At 48.9% G+C, this 19,596-nt stretch overlaps 1 protein-coding gene across 1 annotated transcript in view; it reads right to left on the reverse strand.

The window, feature by feature from the left end:
* The window catches only part of LOC140403227 (microtubule-associated serine/threonine-protein kinase 1-like), a 217,797-nt gene that overhangs the window by 173,978 nt on the left and 24,223 nt on the right, over window positions 1-19,596 (reverse strand). The window contains exon 2 of the mRNA XM_072490987.1: window positions 2,647-2,678. Coding sequence (XP_072347088.1) covers window positions 2,647-2,678 — 32 coding nt within the window. The remainder of the gene's footprint in view (window positions 1-2,646; window positions 2,679-19,596) is intronic.

Genomic DNA, 19,596 nt, shown 5'->3' on the forward strand with positions numbered 1-19,596 from the left:
AAAGAGGCACGCCAGCTCTTCCAGTTCATGAAGATATGCTGGAACATCGGTGTTGAGATGACAACCCACCCAAGGCCCTGATCACCATGAATAACATATTCGCCAACTTCTCGGTAGCAGGTCAAACCCGTCTTTGTTCCCACTGCACCAATGTGCGGCTGCAAGGTCGGTTTTCATTTTTGGTGCACATGCTTCAGCCTTTTATAAAAATCAACTGGAACAGGCATGGTATCCAAAACTTATCCATGGAAAACTGACAAAAATCATTTCCATTTCTTCTTAAATCTACTGGTTTGCATTTCCACAATCCAACCGAAGAGAACATTGGATACAAGGCACAGAAACGTCATTCAGCCCAGGCGGTCCATGCCATTGTTAATGCTCTACTCAAGGCTCCTTACATCATTCCTCATCCAACACTTTTCAGCATAAACCTCCCCCCCCCCCTCCCCACACAGACTCTGCTCCCTCACATACCGGTCTTGCTCCCCTCCTCCTTAAATGCCCGTACCAGCCTTCTCGAACAAGCGCCGGAATGTGGCGACTAGGGGCTTTTCATAGTAACTTCATTTGAAGCCTAGTTGTGACAATAACTGATTTTCATTTCATTTCATGCATCTATACTTTTAATTTCTGTGGTAGCAAGTTCCACCTTGCCACCACTCTTTTAGATATTAGAAATGTCTTCTAAAATTCTAATTTGGGTTTTTAGGTGACTAATAATAATCTTTATTAATGTCACAAGTAGGCTTACATTAACACTGCAATGAAGTTACTGCGAAAGTCCCCTAGTCGCTACATTCCGGCGCCTGTTCGGATACAAAGGGAGAATTCAGAATGTCCAATTCACCTAACAGCACATCTTTCGGGACTTGTGGGAGGAAACCGGAGCGCCCGGAGGAACCCCACGCTGACACGGGGAGAACGTGCAGACTCCGCACAGTGACCCAAGCCGGGAATCAAACCCAGGTCCCTGGCGCTGTGAAGCAGCAGTGCTAACCACTGTGCTACCGTGCCGCCCTATCTTATATAAATGCGCTCTAGTTGTGCTCTCACCACAAATGGAAACATTCTGCGTGGGATTTTCCAGCCCCACCTTGGCACATCCAGTGTGCTTTACAATGGCGGAGGCAACTGGTCATTGGCCGCTGGTGGAATTTTCCAGTCCCGTCAATGCCTATGGTCTTGGGGGCGACTCGTCCGTCCCACCCCGCTGCCGGGCAGTCACGTTCGGCGGGAACAGAAGATCCCACCAAGGGGAATGGCCTGAAAATCCCGCCCCCCGTGTCTAATCTGTCAAACCCTTTTCAAGAGTTTTAGACTCCTTAGCCTTCATTATTCCGAGAGGAAATAGACCAGCCTGACAATTCCTTCCCGGGACGTATACCCTCACATTTTGGGATCATCCGTGTAACTTTTTTTTTTGCATTCTCTCCAGTTCACATCTTTTTTTTTACAATACGGCAACCAGAATTGTATGCAGAACTCCAGGTGGTTTAACCAAGATTCGATACATGTTTGGGATAACCTTTGTAAGAGCAACAAAGAATCCACACTGAGTTCGGTTGAAATTAAAACTTACTTTATTTTACAACAAACTATTACGTACAGCTCCAGTGGATCCCTACAGGGCCTTCTGTAGTCACTGCCTTACTGACCAACTCTTATTTATGCAAAGCCAAGTATTCTTAAATACCCCTTATCCGGGGGAGCTCGTATTCTGCAAGATCCACGAAATAATCATCCCTACTTCCCTAACTCTTCAATTCTGTCCCTCTAGAAATAAATTCTACTTTGTTCCTTTTTAGGGTGTCACTACTTTTAGCCACTTGTCTATTTTCACTCCCAGGTCACTCTGATTTCATAGAATTTACAGTGCAGAAGGAGGCCATTCGGCCCATCGAGTCTGCACCGGCTCTTGGAAAGAGCACCCTACCGAAGCCCACACCTCCACCCTATCCCCATAACCCAGTAACCCCACCCAAAACTAAGGGCAATTTTGGACACTAAGGACAATTTAGCACGACCAATCCACCTAACGTGCACATCTTTGGGCTGTGGGAGGAAACCGGAGCACCCGGAGGAAACCCACTCACACTCTGCACCATTTAGATGCTTATTTTCTTATGTAATATATTACGCCCTCCAGCCCGACAACCCTGTGAGATCTCAGCATTCTTGCAATTTGGGGCATTAGTCTATCCCCGCACTCCCTTCGCTCCCACCATCGGCAGTCGTGGCTTCAGTTGCTTCATCCCTGAAACCATGTTAAAATTTTCCACCTCTCTCTCCCTCTCTCTCATCCTGTAAGACACTGTTTTTAGCCTCTTGTCTATGTTCACTGCCAGGTCCCTTCGATGCCCCACACCATTCAGATTCTTATTTTCTAACTAACGCCCAATCTTATTTTTCCAAAATACCTCACTTCTCGATGTTGATATTCAGTAACCAATTACATGACCATTCTTTAGGACACCTGTCCTCATATCTCACATGCCTTGGTCAATTGTTTGTCTGATCAACGCTCCTATAAAGCACTTGGGATGCGAGGTGATAATATGTCTTACGATGCGTCATCTTTTTCCCTGCTGTGTTTCCAGCTCTGCTATTTGTCTTATCCAGAAGGTCAGCAAACTCTTTACTCACCTGCTCCCTTTCCTTGCCAAAGGCAGGTCCTTCTGTAAATAAGAGAAAAAAGGAAATAGGTTAAAATTCTCCATGGGTGTCTGATATCGGAGCAATGCTTCTGGATTTCCCAGCTGGTAAAACTAGGCATTCCGAACACATTCATTTATTTTTCTTTATTCGTTCATGGGATGTGGCCGTCGGTGGCTGGGCCGGCATTTATTACCCATCCATGGGGGCAATTAAGAGTCAACCTAAAGGACATTATTTATTTTCTTTTGTTTGTTTTTTAAATTATTATTATTTTTTTTTTAAAAGAGTACCCAATTATTTTTTTAGCCAATTAGAGGGCAATTTAGAATGGCCAATCCACCTAACCTGCACATCTTTGGATTGTGGGGGTGAAACCCACGCAGACATGGGGAGAATGTGCAAACTCCACACGGACAGTGACCCAGGGCAGGGAGTTGAACCCGGGTCCTCTGCGCCGCAGTCCCAGTGCTAACCACTGCGCCACATGCCACCCTTCCCTAAAGGACATTAGTGACGATCGATTCATGGTCATCATTAGACATCTAATTCCAGATTTTTACTGAATTTGAATTCCACCAACTGCCCTGGTGGGATTCGAACCCAGCTCCCCGGAGCATTACCCTGGATTACTAGTCCAGAGACAATACTATTACGCTTTGCCTCCCAATGATCAGTGATCACCACCGACCCTTTGACACAGCTGTGCCTTCCCATCAAAATCAACCTGGGGTCAGGCCTCAGCTGATAACTCTATCAGAGAAAATACTAACTTGTTGTTAGCAAAGGAAGAGGCCATGGCCTGGAGTAAATGAATTGAGGCTTTCCCTTATTACATCTTCAACGGTCACTGTTTATCTGGTGTCCGTTCGCACACCCTTCTAGAACATGAGAAAGGTAACTGACTTGTGGCAAGTTTTTCACAAGAGGTGCAGATACTGTTTTGAGGATTGGAGTTATACTGCCGGATCCAAGTTGCTCTAGGGCCAGGTGCATGGGGCTACGCATGGAGATTCCCCTACCCTGGCATATAAATCCTGGACTTTTCCAGAGTCAAAATCATCAGGGGGGCAGGGGCAGGGGGGGGGGGGGGGGGGGGGGAGCAGTTCCTGGACTGCAGCGGTTAAAGAAGGCAACTTGGGATGGGTAATAAATAATAAATTGCTGCCCTTGCCAGCCACGCCCACATCTCATGAACAATTTTTAAATTAACATGAGCAAAGAGCCAAAAACATAGTGGATTTTATAAAAATATAAATTTAGAGCGGCCAATTATTTTCCCCCCCAATTAATGGACAATTAATGCGCAGCCAATCCACCTACCCTGCACATCTTTGGGTTGTGGGGTGAGACCCACACAGACACGGGGAGAATGTGCAAACTCCACACGGACAGTGGCCCAGGGCTGGCACCGGAACCTGGGACCTCGGCGCCATGAGGCAGCAATGCTAATCCCCGCGCCACCGTGCTGCCCTAAAAACATAGTGGACAGTCCAGCTCTCTGCCAACATTAGCTGAATACACACAGTAGGCGGCCATGTCAGGTGCCCCCTGGACAAAAGGAAACCCTGGAGCACAGGGACCCGACCGCATGGAGAGAGCAGTGACAGCGGCCATCCTGGACGGCCCCCTAACAAAGGGAAACCCTGGCGGGCAGGGGCGCATCCACCAGGTAAGTATGGTTAATCCCACAGGAGCGGGGGGACAGAAGCCCCCCAGCAGGATAGTCGCCTGGAACGTAAGGGGACTCAACGGCCCAGTGAAAAGATCCAGAGTCCTCACCCACCTAAGAAATATGAAAGCCGACATAGTCTTCTTCCAAGAGACACACCTGAGAGAGCAGGACCGACTGGGGGTAAGAAAGGGCTGGGTGGGACAAACCTACCATTCCTGCTATGGAACAAGGGCCAGGGGGGTGGCGATATTGATCGGCAAGAGCACGATGTTCAGGGCGACAAAGACGGTTACGGACCCAGGGGGGCGGTACGTCATGGTCAGCGGGGCCCTGGATGGGGCATCGGTAGTACTAGTTAACGTGTACGCACCCAACTGGGACGACACGAGCTTCATCAAGAAGACCATGGCAGAAATTCCTGACATAGCGACGCACCGACTAATCATGGGGGGGGGCGGGGGGGGGGGGGGGGGGGGGGAGAGACTTCAACTGTGTACAGGACCCAAAGACAGACAGATCAAACCCCAAAACGGGGAAAACCTCAAGCATGGCAAGGGAACTCAGTCACTTTATGGAGCAGATGGGAGCGGTGGCCCCCTGGAGGTTCGCCCACCCGGGGGAGAAGGAATTCTCCTTCTTCTCCCCAGTACACAACGTATACACCAGAATTGACTTCTTTGTGGTGAGGAAAGTCTCACTCTGTGCAGGTGACCTGCTCCTCTACATTTCGGACCCACAGAGCAGCATGGACAGAATCATCGCACTCCTGAAAGAGTTTGGCGCCATCTCGGGCTACAAACTCAACATGAGCAAAAGCGAGATCTTCCCGGTACACCCACAAGTAGGTGGGGCAGCCCTAACGGGACTGCCGCTTAAACAAGCCCGTCACAAATTCCGCTACCTGGGGATCCAAATAGCCCATGACTGTAAAGGGATCCACAAATGGAACCTCACCAGTCTGACAGAGGAAGTAAAAAAGGACCTGCAAAGATGGAACACACTCCCACTCTCCCTCGCGGGGAGAGTCCAGATGATCAAAATGAACGTACTGCCCAGGTACCTCTTCCTACTTAGATCTATCCCGATCTACATCCCCAAGGTCATTTTCAAAGTACTAGACAAACTAATCATGGTGTTTGTATGGGGGAGGAAGAATGCTAGGATCCCAAAGAAGGTCCTACAAAATCCAGGGGGGGGCTTGCCCTCCCAAACCTACAACTTTACCACTGGGCCGCGACGGCCGAGCGAATAAGGGGATGGATCAAGGAGCCAGAAGCCGAGTGGGTGCGCGCGGAAGAGGCCTCCTGCATGGGCACCTCCTTCCGGGCCCTCGCCACGGCGGCACTCCCATCCCCACCCAAAAAACACTCCAGCAGCCCGGTGGTAATAGCCACCCTCCAATCCTGGAACAAACTACGGCAGCAATTTGGCCTGACCAAAATGTCGGACAAAGATCCCATCTGCAACAACCATAGGTTCACACCAGCGCTGACTGACACCACCTTCAAAAGGTGGGGACAGGACGGAAGGACACTGACAGTCAGGGACCTATACACGGACGGCAGGACCGCAACACTGGATGAACTGACAGAGAAATTCCAGCTAGCCAGGGGGAACGAGCTAAGGTACCTGCAACTCAAAAACTTCCTACGAAAGGAGACAAGGATGTACCCACAACCCCACGACAGACATTACTGGAAGAGTTACTGGACGCAAGCATACTAGATAAAGGAAACTGTAGCAACATGTATGACCGACTGGTAGAAAGGGCCGACACCGTACTGGACGCAACAAGAATGAAATGGGAGGAGGACCTGGGGATTGAAATAGGGTGGGGACTCTGGAGCGAAGCACTGCACAGGGTCAACTCCACCTCCACGTGCGCAAGGCTCAGCCTGACACAGCTAAAAGTGGTACATAGAGCCCACTTAACAAGAACCCGTATGAGTAGGTTCTTCCCGGAGGTGGAGGATAGATGTGAGCGGTGCCAAGGCACTCGGCCAACCACGCCCACATGTTCTGGTCCTGCCCCAGACTTGTGGAGTACCGGACAGCCTTCTTCGAGGCAATGTCCAAAGTGATGGGGGTGAGGGTAGAGCCATGCCCGAAAGTGGCGGTCTTCGGGGTTTCAGACCAGCCAGATCTATTCCTGGGGCGGAGGGTGGACCCCCTTGCCTTTGCCTCCCTGATCGCCCGCCGTAGAATCCTGTTCAGCTGGCGATCAGCAGCACCACCCAAAGCTGCAGACTGGTTGTCCGACCTCTCGGAATCTCACCAAATGGAGAAAATCAAATTCGCCATCCGAGGGTCAGACGACGGCTTCCACAGAACGTGGGAGCCATTCACCCAATTGTTCCGAGACCTGTTTGTGGCCAACAAACAAGCAGAAGAATAGCCAGGTAGCCAAGAATCGGGGGAAAGTAGCCAAAGCAAGAGAGGGAGAGATAGACCAGGAGAGGAGGGGGGCAACAGCTAAACCCAAGAGGAAAGAAAGGCGAACCACAGGAGGGAAGGGACAGGGAACAAGAGAGGAGAACCAGGGAGGTGGAGGGGGGGGGGGGGGGGGGGGTAGGGAAATGACAGCCGGAAGGAGGGCACGGGATACGATAACAAACTTGGCATCTCCAGGAACAGAGAACAAGGAGAATACAGGCGAAAGACGGGAGGAACGGCTGAAGCGGAGGTGAGCGCGCGACGACAGCGGCAGCGAGATCCGTCCGGGAGAAGCAAGTGACAACACCAACACCAAACCCATTCGAGTAGTGCCCTCTGTAATTGTTTCTCCGGCATCCAAATGTGTATCTACCTCCCCAGTCTCCATCCCTCCCACAGATGCCTACTTATGTGTTGTGAATAATTTTGCCAGTTGTAGAGAGTTGCTGCTGTTGAACTGGTGCACAATACCCTACCAGTTATTCTATTTTACTTTATTTTTTATTATTACTTTTTTGGGGGGTATGTTTGGGTGTGCCCTTCTCTATATATATATTTCTTATTCTGTGTACATAATGGTAAATATACTTTGTTCAAAAACCCAATAATTTATTAAAAAAACATTAGCTGAATAATGACGGGGGTTGGGGGAGTTCCAATTGCTTGACTGGGAGGAATTGCCCAGGTACAAGGTGGTTCTGAAGGTGTTGTCTCACTTTGTTTGACAACACCAGGTTAAAGTCATCATGGCCGCCTTAATTCCCGAGCTCCGTCCCGGATTGTGTTGTGTAGCTGCCTTGACAATGGGAGCTGGCAGTCTCAGCAGGTTTGACAAGCAGACCTGTGGCCACTCCCTGCGTTTTGAATTTACAAGAACATGTTCACACCGTAAGAAAGGCTTACATTTTATCCAGTACTTTTTAAACCACATGCCCTCGGTGCGTTGTGGGCAGTGAAGTGCTCTTTGAAATGTTGGAACAGCTCCAGGAGGGGCGGGGGGGAAGACGGGTTTAATGCCTTGTACCACTGAACTACCAAATCCTTTCTACGTCCTTGTGGGAGCGAGCGCAGGGTTTTACCATATGTTCACCGTTGACTGTCTGCGCCTGCCAAAATGAGTGAACGGCAAATTAAGCTCATGACTAAAACGACTGGTAGAGAATGGATGGTGCCATCAGGGTCATTCCAGTTCATATTTTCTAATCGATGCATCCGCGCCGTCATCTTCTCTTTCCCATTCCATCCCGGGCTTTGTGACAGATGCAGTCGGCCGGGAGGTGGTCGCAGGAACTGTTCAGGGAGGATGTGAACAAGGAGTGCACGCTAAGGGAAGGTGTAATGAACAGCATGCAGAACGCCCTGGAGTTGTTTTCAAACACAAGTGTGGCTTACGTCAGGTCCCCAATATAGAGACCACATTATTGACCTATTTTTATCCGCAGTCGTGGAATTTATCTCACTCCTCACCCTCTTGGCGCTGCACTGTTGCGAGGTGCTGGTCTGTCAGATAAGATGTTAAAACGAGGCCCTGTCCGTCCCCTCAGGGAAAAGTGCGGGAATGTGTCTACTAATATTTATCCCTCATCCAAATTCACGGAAATAGATCATTATCTAGTGGTGTTTGTGGGATCTTGCTGTGTACAAATTGGCTGCCATGTGTCCTACATCACACAGTGAATCTACTTCAGTGTCCCTACGACATAGTGACACAGTGGTTAGCACTGCTGCCTCACGGCGCCAGGGACCCGGGTTCAATTCCGCCCTCGGGTGACTGTGCGGAGTCCGCACGTTCTCCCCGTGTGTGCGTGGGTTTCCTCCGGGTGCTCTGGTTTCCTCCCACACTCCAAAGGTGTGCAGGTTCGGTGGATTGGCCATGCTAAATTGCGACTTAGTGTCCGAAAGGTTAGGTGGGGTTACGGGGTTGGATGGGGGCAAGGGACCAGAGTAGAGTGCTCTTTTGGAGGGTCAGTGCTAACTCAATGGGCTGAATAGCCTCCTTCTGCACTTTGGGATTCAATTAATTAATCGGCTACAAAGTGCTTCGGATTGTCCCGAGATTCTGAAAGGCGCTATATAAATACACAAAAGTGGCTGTACACAAAAGTGGCCATATCCTCCAAAGGGTCAGAGTTGTGACGGTGTTTTACTAAAGGTTACTAAAGGTGAAGTAGGATGAAGTGTCAATGAATACAGTGAAAACGGAACTGAAACAAGAACAGAGCGTGCTGGCAAACCACTAGGTCAGTCAGCATCTGGGAATGGACAAGCCAACGTCTTAGCTGTCACTTCCCGCTGCCCCAGAAGTCTCTGGGTGCTAGGGGACGTTTGGAGATTGATAGATCTGTGTCGGGTACGGATGGCGGACGATATGGAGCTAAGGCATTTGTCTGACAGAGCAGACAGTAGGGGCGGGATTTTCCATGCATCCCTCCCCCCACCTCCGCAGCGTGTTTTGAGAGAGCGGAGTCGGCCTGCCATTGAACGGCTGAGGGGTCTATCGATTCCACCACTGTCAACAGGGTTTCCTGTTGTCCGCACCCTCCGTCGCTGTGGCAGGTTCCCGGTGGGGGTTTTGGGGGGGGGGGGGGGGGGCCTGGTCATCACCACCATTCGGCCCACCATGCCTGTACTGGGCCTATAAAAGAGCTGGCCAATCAGTCTCACTCCCTTGTTCATTTCTCATAGCCCTGCATATATTCCCTTTCCTAGGATTCCAGATCAAATTCCCTTTGGAATGTTCCTATTGAACCGGCTTCCGTCGCCCTTTCCAGCAGCGCATTCGGGATCAAAATAACTCACTGCGTAAAAACAAATGTTTTCTGTGCCTTCGGGTGACCAACCCCCCGCTGGAAACAGCTTCTCGTTAACGCGACTAAAACTCCCCATAACAGATCACCAGCAGAACCTAATGGAGATCTGGATTGGTCTGGCCTTCTTTATTCATTCGGGAGATTTGAAAAATATATTCATTTACGGCATGGGGGAGTCGCTGGCTAGGCCAGCATTTATTGCCCATCCCTAATCACCCTTGAGAAGGCAGTGGAGGGTTGCCCTCTTGAACAGCTGCAGTCCCTGAAGTGTAGGTACACCCACAGTGCTGTTAGGAAGGGAGTTCCAGCACTTTGACCCAGCGACAGTGAAGGACGTGAGGAGTCACTGGCGTGGCCAGCATTTATTGTCCCAACCCTCACTGCCCTGCAGCGAGCTCTCTGCAACTGAGTGGCTAGCAAGGCCATTTCAGTGGGCAGCTAAGAATCAACAACATTGCTGTGGTTCTGGAGTTACAGACTGAACCGTGGTACCCTTCCCTAAAGGGCATTAGTGAACCAGATGGATTGTTACAACAATCTTGTAGTTTCAAGTTCAGTATTAGCAAGACTAGCATTTTATTAATTAATTGAATTCAAATTCCCCCGACTGCCAGGGTAGGGGCATTAGTCCAGGCCTCAACCATTGCCACTATTCTACTGTCCCCTGATCTACTAGCAACCAAGTGTGGTTCCCCCTATCTACTAGGAACCTAGCGCAACATGCCACACCAGTGTCAAATCTTCAGACTAAAACAGCACTAACTCTTTCTGACTATAAATAGTAACTTCGACCATCAGTGCACCTGGTTAAGAATGAAGCCTCTCCTGTTAGAGTGTTCCGCTCTCTCCCCACGTTCGGAGAAATTCCCTAAAGCGTGCCTCTGTTATTTACTGCGTTGAGTATCATTGCTCACGACTCGATCTGGAGAAATCGGATCACTGAAATTTATTGAATGGTACATCCAGGAAAGTGTGGGTGAGAAATGAAAAAGTGGATTTAAAGATCAAACAAAAGCTACTAACAACAGGGACAAACCCATCTTTTTCGAAGATACATCGCTAGAGATTTCGCACCATTTTAAATAACTATGGTGATGTACTGGACAGTGACAGATTGTCACCTTTTTGCCATATGTTCCAATCATAATGCCCATTTCTGGAACAGCACTAGGATTGCCAAACTCCGTGACTGCCTTGCGAGTCTCCAGGAATTAAGGATTAAGCTCCAGAACGCCGCAGGGAGCAAATGCCAGGAGAAAGAACAAATCCCAGGGTCAATGAAAAAAGGGGGATTGTTTTTATTTATTACTTGTCAAAGTATTGGGGCTGTGTGTCTGGCAGTTAAGATTTATCCAGTTAACAAAGGCTCCAATAAGGGATAAAGGGAACAGCTTTTATCTGGAAATACAGGGATTGCTTTATCTCCCCTTCCCACTCAGTTTGAGAGGTTGCGCTACTATTAGAGTGACGGCCAATGACAAGAGGGTTGCAAAGAGCCACCAGAGAGAGGGCGAGATCATGGGGCGTTGTTGGCACTGTGGGAGCGAGATCGCAGGGAGGGGTTGAGAGAGAGAAATTGCAGGTCGCAGTGAGGGTGTCGGAGAAACCATCGCAGGTTAGCTCAGCCGGTCAGCCAGGGGGTGGGGGGTGAACACGACGTTCATGCTCCTCTTGGCCCACGAGCAGTGCCAGATACACTCTTTATCAGTTAGATCCGGCAGTTCTTTTGTCGCTTCATCTGCCGGATTTCCGGAGCCCTCTGCAACCAGCTCGCAGCCATTACATCCAAATGGCTGATAGAGGAACACAGCCTCAATAACATATGAAAAGAGAAAATGGAGGGGGTGAAGTGATAGAGATTTTTAAGATGCAGGTGTTCGATGAGTAGAAACAGAGAAAATATTTCCACTTTTCGCAGAGTCCGAAACTAGGGATCATAAATATAAATAGTTACAAATAAATCCAACAGAGGATTCAGGAGAAAGTCCTTTAACCATAGCGTGTTGGAAATGTGGAGCTCACTAGCTCAGGATGTAGTTGAGGTGAATAATAAAGACACATTCATGGTGAAGCTAGAGAAACACCCAGGGGAGAGAGGAATAGAAGGATATTTTGATAGGTTGAGATGAAGTAGGCATTAAAGCCAGTGGAATTGAATGACTGGTTTGTGTGCGGCAGAGACAATATGATGCATTTCAGGCCCTGAATCAGCCTCTCTCTCCTCCGGATTCTGAGAATAGGACACCCAATGCTGTCCTTCACACACCAAAACGTCTGACAATCGTACAAGTTTACAACGTCTCGCAGCTAAACGCCCTTCAAATGTAGCCTGGTATCTAATTAATTTTATTGATAATCATTCCACACTGACTGAAAACCTTCTGCAAAGGATCAATAAACACAGCCGGATCCCTTTCCACCTCCACCCTTATCCAAAGGACACCCTGTAATTGTCTGCACTCTTTCTGTTCCATTAAGCACCACCGTGGTGTGACATTATCATAAATGTAAGAACTGCAAGGGTTAATGGAATGTCTGACTCAACCACAAGAGGGAGCTAGATCTACAAGTACATAAGACATTGATGCTAAGCCTTGTGTGAAGAGAAGTGAAGGAGATAGCTAGAATACAGACTGAAGAAAAGATAGTGTGAGTGAGAGCAGATCATAGTTAATACAATAGTGTAGAGATTAGTAGGTGAGTGTAGATTATATGTTTTTTTTTAAAATTTATTCTCCATTTTCACATTTTCTCCCACATTTATATCCATCAACAATAAACAATAATCAGCAAGATATGTCAGTCCCCATAATAACAACAACGATCCCATCTACCCACCAACCCCCAAACCTCAACCCGCATGTTTACATAAACAAATTACAAAAATAAATCAGGGATTACCCGTAGTCACCCTTAATCTTACACAGCTCCCCCCCCCCCCCCCCCCCGCCCCCCCCACCCCAGGCCTCCAGCTCCTCCCGTCCACTGCCTCTTGTAAAACTCCTCCCCCTACCCTCGGTTCCTTCTCCCCCAACTTTCCACCCCGGCTAGACCACTCGGACCCTGTTCTGCCAGGCTCCGATGGCCGTAGCCCCTCCCCCCACCTCACTCCCGTTCACTGGCTGGCACACACCGGCCAGCGTGGAGGCCCCCGCCCGGGTCCCTTTCCCACTTGCCCGGCCCCAGGAAAGCCCAAAGATCCGCTTTTAGCACACAAACCCCACCTATCCACCTACACCCCAAAGAACCCTCATTTCGAGTGAAAGTCCCGTCCCATCCCTCGTCCAAATATACACCACATTGGCTCCTTTAGTCTCTACACCCGCGCGCAGTGATACAAAAAAGAAGAAAATACAGTCATGAGGTTACATCGGCACATGGCCATTCCTCAGTTTGTCAGTTCTGCCACAGTCCTTCTGCTTTCGCAAACTCCTCCGCTGCTTCCGCCGTTCCAAAATAAAAGTCCCTGAGCTTGTAAGTCACCCTCAGCTTCGCTGGATATACAATGCCGCACCGCACCTTGCTAATGTACAGTGCCCTCTTCACCCGGTTGAAGGCAGCCCGCCTCCTTGCCAGCTCCACCATAAAGTCCTGGTATACACGTATACCAGCTCCAGCCCACTGCACCACCCGCTTCTGCTTGGCCCAGCTGAGGACCTTCTCTTTCACCCTGTACTTACGGAAGCACAGAGTCACTGCCCTTGGCGGCTCACTCGCCTTTGGTACAGGCCTCCACGACCGATGAGCCCGATCCAGTTCATATCGGGAGGGGTCCTCCCCTTCCCCCAATAGTTTTGCCAGCATCGCGGCAAATTACGCAGTCGGCTTCGGTCCTTCAACTCCTTCGGGCAGCCCACATTCCTCAAATTCTGTCGCCTGGATCTGTTTTCCAGGTCTTCCATTTTTCCTCGCAGATTCTTGTTAGTGCCCATCACCTTCCGCATCTCTTTCCCCATCGAGGCAAGTTGATCACCGTGCTGCAATACCGTCTCCTCCACTTCCTTCAGCGCCTCCCCTTGCTCTCGCACCTCCGCCACTGCGCTCGCCACCTCCGTCCTCACCGGGGAAACCGCCTTCTCCACCAGCACACTCAAAGCCTTCCTCATCTCCTTCCTCACCGTCTCCATGCATTTCGCAATCTGCGCCAACTGCTTTTCAAATTCCGCAGCCATCACCTTAGTTATTTCTTCAGCCGTAAGTGCGGCCTACCCTGGTGCTCCAGCCTCCATTTGTCCTGGTGACCCCGCGGTGACCTTTCCACTCCCCGACGGACCTCCAGCTGGGTTTTTTTCGGCCGTTTTTCTGCTCACCTTGACATTTTTCTTTGTTCTTTTTTTCCTCCTGTGTCTTCTCAGTGCCTCCTCCGTGCCTTCTCCCTTCTTCTGCCACCTCCGCGGACCCTGGGACCGGGCTTAAAGCCCCGAAATTGCTGTTCCCGAGCGGGGGCTCTCCATTGTGCGGCCGCCTCTCGCTCGCCGTCACCGGAAGTCCAGTGTAGATTATATGTTAATTATCAACTGTGTATTATATAGGAGTAAGTGTCAAATCCAATTAAGTCGTGCTAATAAATTTATAGCTTTGTTCAATTTAAAAGCTATTTTGTGGTCTTTGTGAACACTACGCCAACCATCCTGAATTTAGCAACACAAAGAACACCACACATGTGTTTACCTACAGTAATGTCTACTTACTATTGCTCGCCTGATCACAGTAGTCACGCCACTCCCAATAGTTACATAGCTCTGTGATGGAGAGTTCCACATTTGATGTTGTCTTACACTGAGCTCCACTTACTTCATAGAAGCGTGGGTCTTGTGTTGTAATCGCTAAGTGCTTTGTGCTAAGTTAGGTGATGCCATCACCTCAATTAAGGACAGGACATCATCATTGGTATCAAAGGCCCTGGCAACTGCAAGACGTGGACACTGGGTAATGCCCCCACCACCTACCCATGTTCCTGATGAATGCCAACGTATGGCGGGTGGGGCACCTCAGGCCCATGAAGTGGCGTCGCTTCTCCTTTTATGGAGTGAGCGGGGAAGAGAGTGAGGGGTGTGTTGGCTTTTCATTCCCTCGCCGCACATCTTTGGAGATCCTGCAACTCTGTCTTTTCAGAAGGGCACGATACTATTTCAGTGAAGGACAGGAAGAGTTCACCCTGGTCAATATTTATCCCTCAATCAACATCACTTAAAAACGAATGGGCCTTTCGGCTAAGACCGAGCGTGTAATGCCTTTTCTTGTTAGTTTGGACCTTGTATGTCTCTCTTGTGGAGACCATGGATTGGATTCGATATGAATTTGAATTGGTTTTTGAAACAAGCAATGGAATGGGCTTGCCTTGTCCACTCTGCCCATTGGCTTTGTAACTTTAAGGAAAACTGACTGTCTGGTCATTATTTCTTTTTTGTGGGAATTTGCTGAATGCAAATTCGTTGCCACAGTGACTACACTTGAAATGTTGTCCCTTGGCTGTGAAGCACTTTGGGACATTGAGGTGTTGCAAGGCGCGATGTTAATGCAAATCCTTCCTTAAAAGCTCTGTCCTGTCTGAATTCAGTTAACCCAATACCGGCCGGTTTTAATAGCTTATTGACTACCTTGGTGAACCAGTAAGAGCAATTGCATCTCAACACTTGCGCTCATAACCAAATGCTGAAGTTTGTCTTACAGAACTTGGTGAAGAGGCTTGCGGGGGTTAATAAAATTCTACTTTTTAATGTCATGGTCGGATGCTTGTTCAGGGTAGAAAACATGTCAAAAAGTGGGGAATCCTAGGAGGTGGACTTGAAGTCGGTCAGCATCAATGAAACAGACGAAAGGCAGTTCTGTGTCAATCTGTTCAGCCTCAGGCACTGCTGTGACGTGGATTGCATCCTGAGCTCTGGCCGCAGACAGTATTTTAGCAATTGAGTTGCATCTGCTCACCGCCGCCTAATGCATCGTTTACGAAGCAGCAGTACATTAGGGATCATCGAACCTGCCTCACGATGCATCGATTTGACCTCCAGCTGACCTCCAGCCAGGTTCTGCACTGACAAACCATCCCTCAATTAGACGCGAGGAATTTGCATTCCCGTCACGCCTTCCACGGCCACAGGGCCGTGAGGCACTTTTGGACGTGTAGTCCCTGTTGTAATTTAGAGAAGGCAGCAGAGAATTCGCCAAATCAAAGCTCCCACAAACACCAAACGGGATAATCTACTTTAGAGAATACGTTAGTCGAGGGATAAATGATCGACCAGGGTGGCAGAGAGGCGCTGTTCTGGAAAAAGATTGGGCACAGAAGAGCCCATTAATAGCTTGGTGTAACTGGGGAGATTGGTGAAACCCAGGGCAGTGCCAGCCCATTGATGCCAGCCGGGTACTGAATGGCTGGAATTGCACCAGTAAGCAAAGGCAGGAGAAGACTTCAAAATCCAGGGGAACAGGGTCTCAGAAGACGGATTGAAACCCTGGGAGATGTGCAGTTGGAGCGACTTTGCCGTGAGATCTGTTTACATCCACTTGACAGGGCAAACGGGCCTAGTTCTTAACGTCCCAGCCAGAAGGTGATGCCCGTGACAGGCGCAACCTCAGTACTATATTGGGAGCGTCATCCTCAATTTGGTGACGAGGTTACCAGAGTGGGATTTGAACCCATGACTTTCCGGCTCAGAGGGAAGTAAGTGTGCTGCCCACTGAGCCACACCGATCCACATAACACCAAACCCACCCAACGAATGGCTTAGATAGAGTGGACCATGGAGAGGATGTTTCCACTAGCAGGAGAAACTAGAACGCGAGGGCACAGCCTCAGACTGAAGGGACGATCCTTTAAAACAGAGATGAGGAGGAATTTCTTCAGCCAGAGGCTGGTGAATCTGTGGAACTCTTTGCCGCAGAAGACTGTGGAGGCCAAATCACTGAGTGTCTTTAAGACAGAGACAGATAGGTTCTTGATTAATAAGGGGATCCGGGGTTATGGGGAGAAGGCAGGAGAATGGGGATGAGAAACATATCAGCCATGATTGAATGGCGGAGCAGACCCGATGGACCGAGTGGCCTAATTCTGCTCCTATGTCTTATACGGCTCAAAAAAATGCCAGCTCTCCCGTGAGAACACAACATTGTGGCTCAGCTGCAACCAAGTCCCAGTCACTCGAGGCCACTCATTGAGATACCACCCAGAAACCTTGACCGGGTATGCCGGCAGCTAGTGGGCCATGGAGGGCTTCACGGGCCAAGCCCGGTCCTGTTATCACGCGAGGTTCACTCCCCCCCCACCCCCCAGCAGATTCCCTGGGGTGACGATTGAGTGAGGCGGAAACTCCCTTCACACCGGCATCTTACTAACTGGGTCATCGGAGGAGCCGGCTGAGAAAGATTTCCTTCTGCTCCCCACAGTAAACAATTAATAAAGCCGCCTGTCAGTTTGAACCAATCAGGAACAACACTTCCAAAGTCAGAGGACACTCCCAAATATGGAGCCTGTAGTTGCCATGGCAACTCTCTCAAGAGATTCTCAGTGCTGAGTTCTGATGCTTCAGAACATTATTTTGTCTAAATTATTAGGTACATAATTTATATCTCCCTGTATATCCCTTCGCCTGTGTGGAATCCGAGAACAATTGAGTGCAGAAGCCAGCTATTTGAATCATTGTGAAAGACTAGCTTTCCGACTAACCCCACTACCCTGCTCTGTCCCTAGATTCTAACAATTCTATTAATCTTCGAGTATTTACCCAATTTTCTTCTGAAAGTTATTAACCCCTCCACCACTCTGGAAACAGTTAATATTTTTATATGTAGGTAACACGTACGCAAAATATTTGGATCAAAATGTGACGCAGTATTATGTATTTTAAAAGTGCCAATCAAGAACGGTTAGACAAAGTTTTAAAATGAGACGAAAAATACTTCCGACGTGGTCGGACGCTGGGTGAAATCATGGGCGGAGATCCCAAGAAGCAACAGCGAAAGAGTTAATATGCCTAGAAGGTATTCTTCTAAAAACAGTAAAAAGATCCACCAGTTTAGGCAAATAGAAACATCAGCTCTTTTTGAGCCCAAACAGGAATAACCTTTGTGTGAGAGTGAGTATGAGTGAGCATGTAAGTGACTAAGTGTGTGCAAGTCTAAGTATGGCTGAGTGTAAGTGTGAGTATGAGTGTGAGTGAGAGTGCAAGTGAGCGTGGGAGTGTATGAGTGCGAGTGTGGGTGTGAATGTGTGTCGGTGTGCATGTGGGTCTGAGTGTGAGTGGGTGTATGAGTGGGCGTATGTGTGGGTGCGAGTGCATAAGTGTGGGTGTGAGTGTAAGTGAGTATGAGTGTGAGTAAGTGTGGGTGTGAGTATGAGCGAGTGTGGGCAAGTGAGTGTGGGTGTGAGTATGAGTGAGTGTGGGCGAGCGAGTGCGAGTATGAGCGAGTGTGGGAGAGCGGGTGTGGGCGTGATTAGGAGCGAGTGTGGGTGAATGAGTGTGGGTGAGTGTGAGTGTGAGCGAGTGTGTATGAGTAAGTGTGGGCGAGTGAGTGTGAGCGAGCGAGTGGTGGATGTTACAGATCTGGAGCATTATTAGTTATCCCTCAATGTGGGAAATGCATTGAACAAGATGAATTGTCCTGCACAGAATTAGCAGTAAGAGTGTTGATGCATTCTGGTAATATTCCTTTGTCCATAGCTTCACAAGCCCAGTAACAAAAATAAAAATCATTTGTTACCAACTGAGCAGAGCAAGAGTTCAACCCAAAAGTTTGCTTTGTCGACTGGGAAGAGTTGGGCCATCTCATCAAGTTCCTAACAAAATAAATATCTTGCATGTCTGTGGTGTCTATGATCACTGGACTTTTAAAATCACTTGGCAGTGAGTGAAGTACTTTGGAAATGCAGTCACTGTTGTGATGTAGAAACACGGCAACCAATTTGTGCATAGCAAGAGCCGACAATGTGGTAATGGCCAGATGGAACTCAAGGGCTGGTTTAGCACAGTGGGCTAAACAGCTGGTTTGTAATGCAAAACAAGGCAGCGCGGGTTCAATTCCCATACCGGCCTCCCCGAACTGGCACCGGAATGTGGGGCTTTTCACAGTAACTTCATTGAAGCCTACTTGTGACAATAAGCGATTATTATTATTATGATCTATTATTTCAGTGGTGCCAACTGAGGGTGGACATTGATCAGGAAGATCTCCCCTGTTCTTCTTCACAAAAATTGCCTCGAGGTTTTTTTATGTCCAACTGAAGGAGGAGATGGGCCCTTGATTTAAAAGACAGCACCTCTGACAGTGCAGCGTGGACAGTGCTCTGTACCGCGTGGAGATCTTTGGTCTACATTACATGCTCAAGTTGCGTAGCCAGGGCTGGGACAGAGAAGCTTCAACACTGACAAAGGGCTGAATGTGGCTCAAAGCAGCGGACAGCTATTAACTAACCACTAAACCGCATCAACTAGACAATTTCATTCCTAGAAGGCACAGACTCGTTGAGGCGAAGGATGTCACTGAGGCAGGTGGAACTGCTTTCCTGTGATTACGATTGACGCTCATGACGGAAGTTCAACTCTGAATGGAAATGCCAACCGTGGCTCAGGTGGCTGCACTCTCTCCTCTCAAAATCACAAAGTAATGGGTTCAAATCCCACTCCAGGGAGTCAAGCACAAAAATAAAAATCTAGGCTAATGCTCCAGTCCAGTGCTGGGGGTATGCTGCAGTGTCAGGGGCGCTGGTTTTCAGATGCGACCTTAAATCAAGGCCTCCCTGCTCCCGACTAATATTTATCCCACAGCCAGCATCACTAAATCTGGTCATTGCTACATGCTGCTCGTGGGATCTTGCTGTGCACAAAATGGCTGCCGCGTCTCACATTGCAACAGTGACTGCAACAGGGGCTTCATTAACACAAGTTTTTCTAACAATGTTGTATCGGACCCAAGAATCTTAATAATAATAATAACCTTTTATTGTCACAAGTTACTGTGAAAAGCCCCTCGTCGCCACATTCCGGCGCCTGATCGGGGAGGCCGGTACGGGAATTGAACCCGCGC

This window comes from Scyliorhinus torazame, chromosome 27, assembly GCF_047496885.1.
Source record: "Scyliorhinus torazame isolate Kashiwa2021f chromosome 27, sScyTor2.1, whole genome shotgun sequence".
Lineage (NCBI taxonomy): Eukaryota > Metazoa > Chordata > Chondrichthyes > Carcharhiniformes > Scyliorhinidae > Scyliorhinus > Scyliorhinus torazame.